We start from the raw sequence: 14,001 nt of genomic DNA on the forward strand, positions 1-14,001 counted from the left end.
AAAATAAAATTTTTTCAAAGTTTGGCAACTCAGTCTCTATATCTATATTAATTGCAATGAAATGTCCTTGTTTGTATTCAACACTTCCTGAATGCAATGCCTTTCCAATAGCAGTTTTTTCACATGACTTAGAACACAATATATTTTGCATAGCGTTATAAAAGGAAGTGAATAAGTAGATTCAAGACTATATTTTACTACAGTGATAATTTTGGGAATGTGTTTGTTAGAGAGTTGTGACTCCAAAGCCTGCTGCTGATGTCTATGTGCTAGAGTGTGACAAATATTGGTAAAATTGCATACAATAGGCACAACTTTGAAAAAAATAAATTTTTCAGTTCGTATGGCATACAACTCATGCCAACTAGTGGACCAGACTTAGTTATAATATTGGGCAAATGCACAAGAAAATGATACTTTGGACGTAACCTTACTTTATTGCTGCATTATAACTTGCTAAATATAGATAAATGATCACTAATAACATGCTTCATATAAACAACCATTTCATATGTAAAACATGGTGCAAAAATCAAACCAATTAAATGAGACAAATGAAGAAGAAATTTCCAGTTTTTATTCTTTAGAGGGACTATTTTTCCTACATCCATTGGTAAATACTAGAGCAGAGCCCACCATTGTACTGCTTTCATAGAGGGTGTAAGTACATGCCCTGGTTCTTGTGTTTTGAAAATTTTTGCAGGTTTATGAGTTTTTTCTACAGCTATTTTTCCCCATAATAAAGAAATAGCTTTATTTATATCTGATAAAGTTAGACACTTATCTAATATGCACAAACCATGAAGAATACACCCTAACTCTACAACCACAACTCCTTCCAAGAGAATGTGCATAATATCTAAACACCAATTATCTGTAACATGATAACCTTTTATTTTATTGAGTGGGCATTCAGTCTTTACACCTTTGTAGTGATTTTTCAATTTATTTGAATTGTTCATATTCCTTGCCCTAGTTGCTACAAAATTGATTAGATCTGTTTTGTAGCTATGCACAGTACACATCTCAAATTGAATTTGGATGAAATTTTTTGTTGTGCAGAATATTGTACAAAAATGACTGCCAGAGAAAAAATCAACTAATCCAAGCAAGCTATTGAGAGCCAAGTTACAAGGAGTATTTCCAACTGAAAATACTCCTTGTTATCCAATAGTGCTTAACTCCTGTATCTCATCAACAAATTTGCTTAAAATTGGCCTACGACCATAATTACAATATTATGAGTGTAACCTATGGCTAACAAGTGCACATTGCCAAAACAAGAGTTGAATGCGTTTAGAAGATTTTTTATAGTGTAATAAGAACACCAATGTTATGAACAGAGCCTTGACTTCTCAACGGGTTGGTTATACCTAAACCATCATAAAACAATTGGATCATTAAGGAAATTTTGGAGACATTACTAAAGAGGTAATGGTCTTTGAAACGACTTCCATCTGAAAAGTTGATTAATACACCAGATTTACACTTTTTCTCCAGAAATGCTTTTACATAAGCCTCATTCTGTAACAAATTTAATAAAGTTTTTATTACAGAAAAATATTTGAACTGATTATACACAAGTTTGCTATGCCCACAATGTGACTCTAATCGTGGCATATAACAAATACCTTCAGGTTGAACAATAAGAGGATGTTCTGCAAAATAAGAGTCAATGCGACAAAAATAAAGAGGATTGTTGCATAATTCTAATTTGAATTGCATTTCTTTTAAAATTTGGTCAATAATTACACGATCAATACCAGCTAATAATAAACTTTTATTAAATACTTCTTTAAAGTAACATGATAATAATCCAGAAAATTGTAGGTATGATACCATAAAGTATACTGCTATTTGAACTTGTGTTACAAGTGACGCTTCTTTTGCTTTAACATCCTGCAAAAAATCTAAACTATTTACAAACGAAACCACATCGAGATTAAGAGATAAATCTTGTAAATGGTTATTACAAGGAACATAATTGTCACATACAAACAAATTATCTGGGGTTTCTTCTATAAATGCTGCTTCACTGAATCTCTCTGTATTTATTTGGTGATAAGTATTTAAATGTCTAATAAAATTAAACAAAACTGAGAACGAACTTTTGCACTTATCCTGACAACAACATATTGGTATAGACAATTGTTGGTTGTCTTTATGTCATTGCAAATGAACCCTTAACTCAGAAATATTATTATAACCTTTATTGCAAAGTTAACATAAAAACATTTTTAAAGTATGCAAACAATTATAACTTTTGTAACTATAAATGCTCGAAATGACAACTTAAATTACGCGTTTCTTGCGCATTATTTTACTCCACGCTAATGTGCAATCGTTTAATTTTTATAGAATTTTCGCTTAGCTCACTTTTTCTGAAAAATAAGTCCACAAAATTGTGCAAATTACGGCCTCTACATTTAGAGTGGAATTTCAAGTCCACACTTTCCGCGAGAGCATACACCCCCATATTTCTGCAAATTTAAAATGGATGAGAATAAATCATATATTGCATTGGCTTCTTCAAATCGTGTGCTCAAATCATTAAATATAAAATCCAACACTGAGTAAGCTACATAAGTTTTGAAATCTTGATCCGGTTTAGTAAACAACTTTTGCCTCTTGAACAATACTTTCCCATGAGTCACGTATGTGAGTTATCTCCTTCACTAAATCTTGGATAAAGGCTGTTTAACTGGTGGCTACACAGCGAGTACGTCAGGAATGGCGATTAGTTGAATGGCTTGAATTCTTTCACTCCACCTTGTTTCTGAAAGGCTTTAAAAAGATAATGATATGTATTTTTTCAACACATCCTATTGAGCAGGATTCTGAGAAACAAGCAGTAGAAGCTTTCTATGCTTCCAAAAAAGGTTATTACATCAGGATTTAATTTTGCTGCGTTGACTCCTACACGGTTTGATGAATGGGCTCCACATGGAGTAAATAAGGCAGATTGGTTTATTTTTAAGATGCGGGCCTTAACACCATTTGCTTTACCACACATACTTGAACCATTGTAATTACCTAGTGAACGACAGTCGTAAAGTGGTATGTTGTGTCTTTCTAGAATGGCAAGTATTTCTTCTGTTATTTTTTCTTCTGTCTTCTAGTTAAAGTTCAAAAACTCTATGAAACGCTTGTTTACTTCAAATATCTTAAAATAAGAACATTTTGTTCGATGTGTGAAATATCCGGAGTTGCATCCACTATCAACCCATAAAAGTTTGCATCTTTTCTTTGATCTAAAATACTTTGTCTGAATATACCTTGATAAAATCATTTTGAGAGTACCAAGACAAATAATGTGGTTTTCCCTTCATACTTTTCGATTCTAACTGACTTTATTGATGTTATTGTGTCACTTCATCATAAATTCCAACCAATTCTAAGAAATTGCCATTATGAACATCTCCAATTGTTGTGTTCTCTCCTTGAAATGCTAAACCTCTAAATGGTAAAATAATGTGACATATATAATCCGTTTTAGGATTGCTTTACACTTATTTCTCTCACGTTGTATTTGGAGTCGTACTTATTTGTCTACTTCATTTCCCTTTATTGATTCCAAAAAGACTTTCCAACCCAAGTATTGTTCTCAATGTTCAGCACTAATTTGATGATTGGGCAAAGTATTATACAACTTTTTCCATGGTGTCTTTTTAGGGGAAAATCCTTCACGGGCTAAACTGCTCAAATTTTTGTTATTTTTTTTTACAAAAAATATAGCATGGTAGGTAATAAATTTTTTTTTTTGTTAAACACCATGCTAACCATTGTCTTGGAAAATGACCTTTTGTTCGTCCATCTTTCATTTTTGTAAACAACAAAGATTTATAAAACTTTCTTCCTTTTAGATCTTTTGGTAATTTTTTTAATCTGCCTAACTTCTCCAAAGCTGTAAAATATTACTATAAATTGGCGCTGCCCATCTGAAATCAATTTGGGCTATGTACCAGGGTCATCAAGAATTATCGAAGTGTTTTTGATTATATTAGAATCAGAAGTATCATCTGCATCTAATTCTTTTTCTGCCACACTATCATTAAACTTATCTCTTGTGTCTTGTCCATAAGAAGCAGTGGATCTATGCGCATTTCCTTTGTCTGATTTTTCACCTATTGAATCTATTTCAAAATGATCTTCAGCTCTGACATCAATGCTACAGTTATGCTATCTGCAATCCTCAATTTTACTATCAGAAGAATCTTTCCATATCGGAAAAGTTTGGTCATTGATTGATAACCAAGACATTCTTTTGATCTTATCTCATTTTTAAGTTTTCTCTTTTGAGCTCCAGATTTATGTTTATAATTTGAGTTTGACACGGTGTTTTACCAACTTGACAATCTAAAAAAATAACTTTCCTTTTGAGACATCATTTAAATCCTGAAAAACAAATGTATATCTGTTAATCTTTTAAGGAAGTAAAAGTTTAGTTTTGGAACATTAGAATCACAATATTTTCAAATAATATATATATATATATATATATATATATATATATATATATATATATATATATATATATATATATATATGTCTGAACTCAAATAATTTCAAAATAAATTATTATCCTTTTTAGCTTATTTATTTGATGACAAAGTTCAACTAATGTAAAATGATTAACATGAAAGATTATGGACCAAATTATTCTAACCAATCCATTAATGACTTAAAACTATTATATGAGAAAAATGCGGGAATTAGTTTAACAACGATCCGCATAATAGTTTTAAGACCATAGCACTCTTAAGTGCAAATATAAACGTTAACGACTAATAACTTATATTTCATAACGAAGATGAGTTTAGCTTCTGGAATCGCTCAAAGAAATCGACGTAATAAAACGGCAATACATATGAAATAAGTAAAAAAACAAGGTTACCTAAATTGCTGAAATGTCTATTTATTTTCTACTTTTTAATTTTAGACGATGTTTTTGGTTCAAAAGTTTTTCTTTTCTTCTCACATTTATCTTTAATTCAAAACAATAATATTTTACTTGGATTTACTGTATTGTAGTACCTATTTACCTTCAAACCCCAGTGCTACAGTACCGTCATCCTCTCCCTTGTGGGGGTCATACCCATAGGTGTGCATATACATCATCTTTTTCATCAGCTATTAACATTAGACACTAGATAATCGGTATCGTATAAGTCGATACCGAGAAGAATGGTCTCGTATCGCGTGGTATCGCTTATATACTAATGTCGATACAATCAGTATCGGTTCGATACCGAGAAGGAAGGTCTCGTATCGTGTGGTATCGCTTATGTTCCAATGCCGATACTATCAGTATCGCTTTCGATACCAAACGATACCGATAATGAAAAGAATCGTAAAGTATCGCATGGTCTCGAATCGAGACTCTCAATAAAACAAAAAATTAAAATGTAACTTATTGAATTTTTTATTAACAAAATACAAGTACAATTTTTAGAGATTTAGTTATTGTTTTTTAATAATCTACAATACTTTGGCTATTGTCCATTCGTTGTTTTTTTCTTTGCCGTACTTTCGTTGGTATTTTAGGATTTTCTTCTATTAATATTGGCAAAGATAAGTCTGATTCATGTCCTATATCACTTTCATTTTCTTGTTCGATTGCCATTTTTTAATGTAACTTTCAAGAGCGGAATAGTTCTGCATTATAAATACGAGCTTATCTGCCTTGTCACTATCGAGATTGTATCTACGATCAGTGATGACAAGGCCTGAAGCAGAAAATGCTCTTTCAGATGATGCAGAGGTTGGTGGAGTTGCCAACCAAGATCTTGCAACACCCGAAAGGATAGGAAGTTCCGCTGCATGCTGCTTCCACCATGCTAAGGTGTCAGTTTTTCCTGCATTTTTGGATCTTATTGTTTTTTGGTATTTTTCCATTTCAAGTTTAATAGGAGGGTTTTCGTGTATATGATGTGAATTAGTATCTTCCTTATACTTTGATAAAATAATATTGTACTCATTTTCCTCCCAACCTTGTGCATTATCAGGAACGGAATCGTTACTACCGTTGTTACTACTGGAGCTTGAGACAGACAATGAAGAATTCTCAAAGTATTCTTTGGTTGTGGGATGGTTTTCAACCAGTTTTTGAATATTTTTATCGTCAACATCAAGAAGATGTCCACGAAAAAATGGATGAAGGTAATGTCCTAGTGCAAATGCGGGTAATTTACGGCCTTTGTCTGGGAATCTCTTATTTAGTTCTGATAATAAATCCTCCAAAAAATTTTCTACTAATTTGTTGTTTCCATGAGTAACATAATTATTTTTTTCTTTCTCGATGAAGTTGATGAGTGCAGTTACTTTCCACAGTGATATGTCAATTCGGATCTCTGTGTCAGAAGATAAAAAAACTGATAATTCTTTGACAGATTTAAGCACTGGAACAATAGCTTCAAAGAGTAAGAACTGTTCATCTGTAGGTACGGTTTTCTTCCAATCATCACCTTCTGTATCGCGTAAGTATATGAGTGGAACCTTCAGTCGAAGCATGACGTGCAGCATATCGTAATGGCTGTTCCATCTCGTGGTTACTGTGGAGGGTATTTTGAGATAACTCACATCTAACCTAGAACAAGCATCTTTCAACGAAGCACTGAAGGCTGTAGATTTGTGAAGCCTGGTAGTAAGTGAGCTGGCTTTAAGAAAAGCATCTTTCAGTTCCGGGGTACCCTCAACTGTTCTTTGAAGTGCAGTGTTGAGTTTGTGATCACTGCATGTAACAGAACCTTCTTCTTTAGTTATTAAAGACACACTATTGTTTAGAGCACATGCCATATTTGATGCCTGATCAATAACACACAGTTTATTAGGTACTTTTTTTAATGATTCAGGGTATGAGATTGTGTTATCAAGTGCTTTTGCAATGTTGATACCAGTGTGTCGCTCTTTAAATAGGCACACTTCTAATGTAAATTTTTTTAGGGCAAAGTCTGGCGAGATATAATGTAATGTCACGGACATGTATGAATCATTTGCCCTTGATGTCCAGTGGTCGGTGGTTATAGCAACCTGATTAAGATCTATGAGCTCTTTTTCCATAACTTCATGCATTGCTACCTTCAGTGTATGGTAAAGCTGAGGGAGTTTATTTTTTGAGAAAGTCGTTGAATGTTTTATTGTGGCATTTGGTAATATTTTGTTCATAAACCTCTTAAAATTTTCAGAACCAGCAAAACTGAACGGCAAGCACTCAGTAGCAATCAAAGTAATGATGTCATGATCAACTACTAATTGACGCCGATCTTGAAGTGGCCACTTTTTTGTAATCGCTTTTTTCGGGAGAGTGAGAGTTTTGAAGGCTACATCTTTTGCGGATCCAGAAGCACCTGCCTCGATTACGTTTAGTTCTTCATCTACTTGTGATCTCCTCTCGTCTTCTTTTTTTTGAAGTTCGATGAATAACTTCCCATGTTGTGTTTGAATATGCTTTCGCAAGCCAGTAGTATTTGCTTGCTTTGTTGCAAGCTTATTTCCACAAGTTTTACACAGCAGATTCTCCTGAAAATGTAAAATACAGTTTAATAACAAACAAAATGATTTTACTTTTTTATTATTATTTTATTTTATTTTTATTAAAAACAACAGAGCTTCGAACTCACTTGTGGCCTGAGGCAAAATTAAGTTTTGGGGGTATTTACTGTAAATTTTACCTCTAAAAAATGTCAAAAGAGTTAAATAATTTCAAAAATATTATTACCAAAAAAAGACCCTTTAATAGGTGTGAACTTAATTTATTTTTTTTACAATTAGTTACTAGGTATCTTTATATGAAACAAAAACAAATTCAGAGTGGCCTGCCCACTCTGAATTTGTTTTTGTTACAACCTGGCCATCAATTTAGCACACTGTGCTTTGCGATTTATGAATTATTGCTCCACCAATTAAATTAATTTTTTTTCAAATCTTAATAGTTAATAAACAATAATAGTTATAACGTAAAAATGTAAAAAAAAACCTGCATTTTTAGTTAAAAAAAAATTAAAAAATCTTAAATTCTCATGAAAGACTTGAACCCAGAACTCCGCGCGTACATGCCATAACTTTATCCGCTTGGCCACGCAAACGTACGAAAATAACAGTTAAGTTATTATATGTAGCAATAGTTCTGCCAGTAATTAATTTTAGAATTATTTCCCGAAATTGTCGGCAATTACCTTTTGAGATAAAGTATAAAAAATACTTAGTAAGTAGTGCTTACCTATATTTTTCTTGAAATAATCCCAGATTAAAGATGTTGTAAAAGGCATAACGAGTGAAGATTAGTTTTCTTTAATAACTAAAGTATACTTATGTTTAATTGTTTAAAACTAAAATTATACTTATGTTTAATTGTTTATAACTAAAGTTTAGTTGTTGAATGTTGAACACAGAACAAAGCGAGAACTACAATACCACGAGAGATTTAATTAAAGTAACTATACCAGAAGAGAATTTAAAATATGAATGCGATATTACACAATTAATTAAATTAAAATAACTGTAGTGACTGTTACGAAATCAATTCCCTTTGAACAATCATTTCTAATAAGCGTTTAGAATAATTATTAACGATTGCATCACAAGCAATTCCCTTTGGAGAATTATATGAAAAACTCTAATTAATGATAGTTACAAAACTAATTCCCTTTGAACAACCATTTCTAATACTCGTTTAGAATAATCATTAACCATTGCATCACAAGCAATTTTCTTTCAAGAATTATATGAAAAACATTCTTTAATGATTGCAAAACTATTCCCTTGGAGATTATATCCGCACAGAAAATTTTCGCTTGAATGGAATAAAAATTCGATAGAGTTGGAATAACGACATGGAAAATTACACATTGCAGGGGCTGATCCAGGTCATTGTTCTAAGGGGGTAGTCGGACCAAAAAAAATATAAAAAATAAGGTTTGCGTTTTTTCAAAATAAAACAACAGTTTCATTTGATATTTAGAATGATTTTAGAAAGGTTATAAGATAGTTAGTAATAATAAATATATTGAATGGTTATATAAATTTTTTTTAATTTTTTCTTATTTTTTTAATTTTATCAATAATATTTTGAAGTTTGGCTTTTCTTAAGTAAGGGAAGGGGGTAGTTACCCCGAATACCACCCCCCCCCCTCCCTTACCTTTTTGTCCGCCTTTACACACTGTTTAACATAATTTAATAATTTGTAAAAATTTCATATAAAAATAAATGTTGAAAAAATCTTTTCTTTCCTTTTAATCACGGTAGAAAAAGTTGTAATAAGGATAACAGATAAGAAATTAAAATACAGAAGTGGTACCACACAATTAGTAAAATTAAAACAAAGATACCAGATGAGAAATTAAATGATAAACATGATGTCATACAACCAGCTTAGAGAATTTTTTTTTATAATAAATGAGCCATATATATATTTCATTAATTATACGAATTTACTATTTCAAATTACAAATCGTTTATAAAAATAACATGGAAGTTCTCATGATGACCCGAGTTGCAATGCCAAATGATACTATCGGTACCAAACAATACCAACATAACCGATAACTTTTGATATTAGTATCGATATCGATACCGTAAGGTATCGCACCGAGACCAAGCGATACCAACATAACCGATACTTTCGATACCAGTATCGCGTGATCTCGATATCGATACTGTATGGTATCGCAGCGATACCAAACGATACCAACATAACCGATACTTTCGATACCGGTATGCATGATCTCGAAGTCGATACTGTAAAGTATCGCATCGAGACCAAACGATACCAAACAGTACCAACATTAACGATACTTTCGATACCAGTATCGCGTGATTTCGATACCGATACTGTATGGTATCGCACCGATACCAGACGAGAAATCGAGACTCGAGACCGATTATCTAGTGTCTAATTAACATATGAAGGGGAAAGTGAAATTCACGACTTCAAATACGACTAGCATAGTTCCATAGTGACATTGTAGCTGTAGTCATTATTTTTTCTTTTGACTTTTCATCAGAAAACTCCCTATCCAGAAAACTCACCTTTTCACCAGAAAACTCCTTTATCTTTCTTTGTTTTAACTTTCAAATTTAGATCAGCAATCATTGTGATTAATGCCGTCACTGTGCGTGAAACACCTCCTTTTATAAAATGAACATCCCCAATATTGAGAATCTTAACAAATGTTTCAATAACTTTATCAGAAATATTTGATGTTTTCAATAAAACATTATGCTCTCCGTAAGATATTATACTACTTTCATTACTGCGTTCAGTGAAAGAATTATTTTGTATTTTACACAACATGGTATACTTTCTCCTTGACATATAATTCAAATATTTTGTTAGAACTGCTTTTCGTAAACAAGTGTCTTTTTAATTGAACATTTTTTAACTGAACATTTTAATTGAACATATTTTACCTACAAAATTTTCAAGAATTTTTCCTCTTTTATATGAAAGTATTATTACCGGTGATTCAAGCATAAACGAGGTTGAAAAATGTGAAATATTCAACCTCATACAACAGCAGAAATTAGAGTACAAAAATGTTTGGATGAAGTAAATGCCAACATATCATTTTTTGTAATAGAACAGAAAAGTTTAGGTGATTTCGAATCTGTAGGAAAGGAGTAGAAGAACTTGAAGTCTAACAAAAAGAAACATACTGTTTAAACTTTTAAATGTTCTCCTGCATGAAAATCTCGCCTGAAAAAAAAGTTATCTTCAGTTGCAGGTGAAACATTTCTTGTAAAACCTGAGCGTCCTAGAAAGGTGTAGAGCAATTTCTTTTGCCATGTAGTCTATTTCCGGTTCCAGAGATATTCGCGTGATCCTCCTAGAACCGTTTTGATCAATAAAAATTGCTTCGCCTCTCTCATCAGTAAAGTCAGCAGAGCTCTAACAGTATACCACAATTACTATATAAATACTGTATTTGCTAATAATTGTTATTAAGTATGGTTGAGTATCAATGATTTTTTTTTAGGTGCCCTAAAAACTCCTAACGGTCATGTCACAGAGCACAGCGGAAATGCATTTAACCAGGAAGTTCACGCCTCCTTCCTTACCGTGACGCGAGAATATGTCCAAAGCTCGTTTCGACTAACCACTGCGCCACGGCCGCACATTTGATTTAAAGTTAAGGTTTTCTTAGAAGCACTCACTCTATTTCGAGAACAATATTAAAATGACATCATGCTAGGTGGGTGGTTCTAGGAAAATGCGACCTAGCGTGACAAGGGGGGTGTATCAAGAATGGCTAATTTTGGTGTGACGTGACTAAGCAATGACCCCAATTTAATCTAAGCATAACAAATAAGTAGCAATTTGAATTATACATAGCAATTTTTCATATTTTAAAATTTCTTCTTTTACAATTTAGACTGAAATTGCTCCATATTTCCGATTTTTCAGAAAATAATATCCGGGTAATAATGTTTTTTTTAAATAATATACATTTGAGTATTATTTTAGAATATTATCAAAATTTATGTCAAAAAAATATAGCAGCAGTACTCCGCGGTATACAAATTCGCACTCTCATTTTTTTATTTCATGTCAGTAAAAAAGCTTGGAAATTTTCGAAAAATTTTTTTTAAAAAAAAGAACAAGACAAAATTTAACTTTTCATCGCGTTATTAAAAATAATAATATTAAAATATATATAGAAATCTACTTTTCTTCGCATATTGATTTTGTTTTGGTACGAGAAGTCTAAAATAAAAATTTATAGAAAATAAATATAATCAAATAAAAAAATATCTATAAAGGAGAGTGCCATAATACATGGGGCATCATGAAACATTGCAATTGTAGAGGCTTCTTAGGAGTTGACAACCACTTTTAATGGTGAAAGTTACTATTAGAGTTATGTTTTACAAAAAAATTAGAGCTATTTTTTACAAGAGCTTTTTATTAGAGCTATGTTTTGCAAAAAAAATTATAACATAAAATATTATTGGGTCGAATTATGTGTTTTTTTTTATGACAAAAAACCGGGTGAATAAAAAAAAAGCAATTGCTTTTACTCAGCGTTTTTGGAGTTATCGTTCAGCTTTGCGTGAATAAATTTTTTAAGCAATCTCGCTCAAACTTTTATTAAGCAGTTTGCGTGAACAAAAATTTGAGCAAAATCGCTGAAGCTATTATTCACGACCAATTAATGAGTAAAAGCAAATGCTTTTTTTTATTCACCCGTCTAAAGTAGTTTTTAAAGTTGCTAAGTTTCAAGGTATGTTATTCAATGTGTCTATAGGTAAGTATCATTGTTTACAAAACAATCCATAAACTCTTTATTTCATTAAAAAAAACTATTGAAAAAAAAATTTGATACTAAAAATAAAGCGATGGTTTTCTATTAACAAGTATGGGGTAACTTGATACAGCATTTGTAGGGGGCCCTAAAACTGTATTATAGTACCTCATAGCTTGTACCAAAGTACCCTATGGGTGGGGTAACTTGATACAAATTTCTAATTTTACTTTAAATAGTCTAACAAGTTTAACCTGTTATATTTGGGTTATTAATGAATTTAGTTTTGTAGATATAAGTTAAATTTACAAAATGCACCTATCGCCTGAAAAAAAAACTCTGTAAAAAAAAAAAGTTACAAAGCAAAAATCTAGTGTATGTTGGCCCACTTATATGTTAAGAAAAAAACAAAACAAAAACAAAAAACTTAAAAAACCTGATATTTATTGACTTCTGATTTTAACGCAGATACTTTAGAACGCTCTTGCTCCAAAGCTACATGCATTTCCGCTAACTGTAAATAAATATTACTATAGTCAGTAAACATAGCTAAATGGATTTCCATTAACTGTAAATATTATTAGTTAGTAACCAAAGCTATATACGATGCTGCTAACATTAATAAATATCATTGGTCAACAAAAAAAAAATGTTTTTTCTTCTGTAGTTTTTTTGCTGATATAGACAAAGCTTGTTGAACAGATTACAAATCAGAAAATAGAATTATTCTTTAGCAGTTTTTCTCATAAGATTGCTTGTTAATATGTAATGCTGTGATTTTCTTTTCAGATTACTTATAAAGCAAAAAAAAAAAAAATTTCTTTTTAACTTATCGCAATGAAAAGAACGAGTTGAGCTTGTTTTAAACATCCGGACAATTTTTGTTACGTTTGTGGAAAGTTCACAATCAAAAATCAAGAAAGAAAGTCAAGTGCTGCATATAAAAGTTGCTTTGCCATCAAACTTGATGACCAGGATAAAAGTTGGGCTCCTTTTAGGCCTAAAGTGGTTTACGGGAGGAATTTACAGCTTTCGCAAAAGTATAATTTTTTCATAAATACAAATCACTTACTTTTTTCTCTATTTTTAGATATTGGTTAGAAAAATAAAAATTCTTGTGCAATGGAATAAAAAAGACTAAGTTTGAGCTTCATATTGACTTTTTTTGCTTACAAAAGAAAAGTTGAAAAGGAAAAGGTTGAAATAAAAGATTGAAATTTATGGACGACCTCTTATTGCAGGAAAAAAGACAAGAAAAAAAAAAGAAGCACTAATTGAAATGCAAATGTTTTCAATTAGATAGGACTAACTGATTGGTTTCTTAAAAAAAAATTAATTTCTTATGAAAATGCCATTATGAAAAAATAAATTGACAATAGCCATAAATTTTTTTCTTAGTCAATTCTATGTCTTCCTATTAAAGCTATCATTTAAAATTCAGTTAATGATATTAAACATTTTTAAAATTATATTCGAAAAAAACAACATTTTTTTAAATGTTATAACTGATTCTTTTTATCTTGCTCAAATTCATATATATATATATATATATATATATATATATATATATATATATATATATATATATATATATATATATATATATATATATATATATATATACATAATATAAAATTATTACACATTAAATTATTGTATAACAATTTTTATATTATGTAATGAATTATATACTTTATATATTAATTATAATGAATTATATAAATTTATCTTAATTTGAGCAAAATGAAATAAAAAAAACAA

At 30.9% G+C, this 14,001-nt stretch overlaps 1 protein-coding gene across 2 annotated transcripts in view; it reads right to left on the reverse strand.

Annotated features, from left to right (window-relative positions):
- Nucleotides 1–11,606: 11,606 nt before the first annotated feature.
- The window catches only part of LOC100210144 (G kinase-anchoring protein 1), a 54,858-nt gene continuing 52,463 nt past the window's right edge, over nt 11,607–14,001 (reverse strand). For both annotated transcript variants that reach the window (XM_065815056.1, XM_065815055.1), the window contains 2 exons: nt 12,677–12,754; nt 11,607–11,702 (listed from right to left, as the gene is read on the reverse strand). In XM_065815056.1, the coding sequence (XP_065671128.1) occupies nt 11,661–11,702; nt 12,677–12,754 (120 nt within the window). In that variant the 3' untranslated portion in view covers nt 11,607–11,660. The remainder of the gene's footprint in view (nt 11,703–12,676; nt 12,755–14,001) is intronic.

This window comes from Hydra vulgaris, chromosome 13, assembly GCF_038396675.1.
Source record: "Hydra vulgaris chromosome 13, alternate assembly HydraT2T_AEP".
NCBI classification, from domain to species: Eukaryota; Metazoa; Cnidaria; class Hydrozoa; order Anthoathecata; family Hydridae; genus Hydra; species Hydra vulgaris.